This window comes from Sinocyclocheilus anshuiensis, unplaced genomic scaffold (assembly GCF_001515605.1).
Source record: "Sinocyclocheilus anshuiensis isolate Anshui unplaced genomic scaffold, SAMN03320099.WGS_v1.1 scaffold1299, whole genome shotgun sequence".
NCBI classification, from domain to species: domain Eukaryota; kingdom Metazoa; phylum Chordata; class Actinopteri; order Cypriniformes; family Cyprinidae; genus Sinocyclocheilus; species Sinocyclocheilus anshuiensis.
The window spans coordinates 821,535-825,218 of record NW_015538011.1 but is presented as its reverse complement, the minus strand read 5'-3'; the positions used below and the strand labels follow the sequence as shown (position 1 = coordinate 825,218).

General features: G+C 36.1%; 1 protein-coding gene across 8 annotated transcripts in view; it reads right to left on the bottom strand.

Moving 5' to 3' along the window:
• LOC107677765 (rho guanine nucleotide exchange factor 4) overlaps window positions 1-3,684 on the bottom strand; it is an 86,257-nt gene that overhangs the window by 13,065 nt on the left and 69,508 nt on the right. For all 8 annotated transcript variants that reach the window (XM_016472788.1, XM_016472830.1, XM_016472803.1 and 5 more), the window contains one exon: window positions 2,163-2,308. In XM_016472788.1, coding sequence (XP_016328274.1) covers window positions 2,163-2,308 — 146 coding nt within the window. The remainder of the gene's footprint in view (window positions 1-2,162; window positions 2,309-3,684) is intronic.

The following is a 3,684-nucleotide window of genomic DNA, read 5'->3' as shown; positions in this document are numbered from 1 at the left end:
TGGATAGCTGGCCAATCACAGCACACCTCGCTTTTCAGAACGATGAGCTTTGTAAAAATCGACGCGTTTCAGAAAGGCGGGGCATAGAGGAGAAACAATATTGTACAGTATGTGGAAAATAATGTGTTTTTTTAACCTTAAACCGCATAAATACATTTCATTACACCAAATACACAAAATAATGTTCTTTATAGCAACATCATATGACCCCTTTAAATCAGCAGCTGTGCCTTTTTTACATGCACACACACAAGCAAAACAATCACTCACTCCCTCCAACACTAAACACAAAAAAATTAACACTAAAATTAAATGGAAAATATATTTCAGTGAGAGTTGTGCCTATGTAAAACTTTGTTGCGGGTTGCTGCTGTGCAGTAGCTGAGGTGTTCTAAATGGTTTTTAGGGCGTTGCTATGCCATTGATAAGGTGTTCTGGGTGGTTGCACTGCAAAACGGCTAACAATCAGTATTTTGATCTTGTTTTTTAGTAAAAAATATTCTTAAATATCTCAAATATAATTGAAACAATAAAAAATTAAAATGGAAGCAAACTAAGTGCAAAACAAGATGTTGAACTGAATTTGAAATTTCTTACTCCTTTATTTCTCTTTTCTCAAGCTTATTGTTTTTTCAGTCAGCATGAAATGGAAAATCATTTAATTTCGATCTACTGTATTTTCTAAATGCATCTTGTTGATTTAACTGTTAACATTTTATCCATGCTTGTGTTTTATTTTGTACAATTGTTTGACCTTGTAATTTTTTTTTATCAAAATGCCATAACTGGATCTTTCCCATATGGGATATAATACCAGACTTCTCCAGTCATTCAGTCAACTTAAACTCCACCCATTTCTTACAACCGATTGCAAGCTTTCATTCATATCCGCCTCCATCCAGTCAACAAACAATGGATAGAACCAAGTTTTATCCTACATATACATATATATATATATTTTTTTTTTACAATAATTCATTTTACTCAGATGTGCATCACAATACAGAAGAAAAGGTCTGCTGCTACTTCCGATTTATTAACAAAAATTATTGAGGTTTATGCTTAAAACAATGAAATGTTAGATATTCTTAATTTAAAAAAAAACAAATGCAAAAAATAAAATAATTTTTTGCAGTGTACTAGACTACTATGGGTGTTTGCTTAGTGGCCCAAATCTCTACTGGTGTTTTTCCCTCAAAATTGGTGCAGAATCTGAAGGAAACTATTTCACGCTGGAAAAACTGACCCTAAAAGCTTGCTGGTCTCGAACCAGGAACTGCTGAGGGGTTATATTCTGGTCGCTAACTATGCCTCAGATCCCTTCTAATGCAAGCTTAGATCTCCAGGTGAAAATGATTATGATCATGATTTGAGGTACTGTATCATTCTTGTCTGTAGCACGAACGGTGCAGGACAAGTTACGCACTAAAGTTTAAAACTAGGGGTTGTTCAAATGTCTGAGCAATAGCAGTAATGCCTGCCTTAGCCCCCTATTAAAACAATGACACTTACATTTTGCCGGTTTATAATTTTCTGGATTCTTTACCAGGACAGAAGGGCTAAACACAATAACAACAGCATCAGCACAGGGCTTCTGTGCAGCTCAGTGCACACCAAGCTCCCAGAGGCCCGGCTGTTGATTCGATTTTTCTGCTGTTTCTGACTAAAATGCTGAATGGAGTTACTGAGCGGCGTTCGAAAATGATACCAAACAGTCATAAATCAAACTCCGACACTGCATATTCTCTGAAATACTTTGAAGATAACAGCATCTTCCTACAACAAGGATTCATCTTCAGTCATGCTGAAGATGATGGGAGAAGTACAGTGGCAGCAGGCCATTCTGCTGGTCTCAGGCCTCAGGAGAGGAACAGATGGGTAGTAGACTGAATTCCAACATGTATAAACACTGAATCAAGAGCACAGCTACATACTAAACTAAAGTGGTGTCTTGAAAGCCTGTCTGAAACCAGTTATCTTCATACAAAAACACAGTTTGTTTTGGCTCTGTAAGGCCTTGGGTTTCAAACACAGACTACCGGCTCTTTAAGTGTTGGAAGGAACATTCAGCTTCTATGAATGTCTTACCATGGACAGAGAAACAGAAGCACAATCTGTGAACACAAACGAAGACTAACACATAGACAGCCTGTATGTTCTACCTCATTTATGGCCAGCTGCTCTCCTCCTCCTCCTGGGTGTCTGAATCGGTTGGAGGAGCTACGAAACTCATTGTACAGGTCATCTTCACTCCCCACCTCATCCGCAAGGCCAGACTTATCCTGCGGTCCATCAGTTATCACCAAGGCTGAAAAGTAAAGCACAAAACTGTCAGTCCTGCAACATTTTGGGTCTAGCTCAAAGCAGATTCAGCTTAGTCTTGCAATAATATTTTGTCTGTTAATATGCCAAATTTAAAAGATACAAAAAGGTTTATAGATTCTCAGTTTTGATCACAATAAATAAATTGTCATTTTGCATTAAAACACTGAAATAGTATATGACACATTTACAGTGTTTAAAAGTATAATAAGTAATTTTTTGTTAATGTTTTGCTGGTCAACATGACAGTGGTCTTGGACTTAAGTAATGGCCTATAACTGAACAACCAAATGTCTTAAAAAAGAACTTTAATGCAATAGTATTTGACTGATCATGTGATCTCAAAATGGTGCCTCCTTCTATGTGGGAAAAAACAAATGGCTTTATCTAGGCCAGGGGATTTTCAGACTGGGGTCCAGGAAGCCACAAGGAGGTGCTGGAGGTGCATATATATATATATACATATATAAATATATATATATATATATATATATATAACTGGTTAAACTATTTAAATGTACTCTAACAGTGGGTTGGGAAAAGATAAACAGTCAGCTTACAATTTTTTGGCAGATATATTTGGGAAATATTTTGCTTTAGCACAATGACAATATAAAAGCCAATTATTTAATATAGCAAACAGTGTGTCATTATAATAATACAAATATTAAAAGCATTTTAGGAAAAGGGTCCCTCCTTAGGCTGTTCTCATATTTGGGAGACTTTGGTATGAATAACAATAACAATAAAAAAAAAACCTGTTTTAGGACCCTAATATGATCATTTTAACATTTGTCAGATGTACTTTTCATTACTTCAAGATCAAAACTTGAAGTATACGAATGTACTGTATATTTTGCGTCCAAGCTCCGGATTTAGCATGTAACCGATCTCACAGTCAACAGATGACAAGATTCAAATGTTTACCACAGGGAGCCTGAGGTTACGCAACCATTTCCCCAGCCAGGAAATTGAATGACCTCCACTTGTACGGCCACACTTGAAAAGAGGTTTAATCCACTAATTAGCAGTTGGAATATTTGATTAGCTGCATCTTATTAACAGTTGGCTGATACATACGGAGAGAACGTCGCTCACACACCACGAGGATCAACATACCATCATATTAAACGACCAAACCTATGGCATTGTTTTTCTATGTAAACGTGCTAGATGGACATTTTTGGCAACTAACAATCTCTCACTTTCTACAGCATTTCGAGCATGATTCAAAAAACACATCTCTAGACCTTGTATTCTTTTTATTCCACTATTGAGCATCTCACATTTTAATGCAAAAACACATTCTAAGTGGATGGCACTATTTTGTATTTTTTATTTATTTATTTATTTATTTATTTA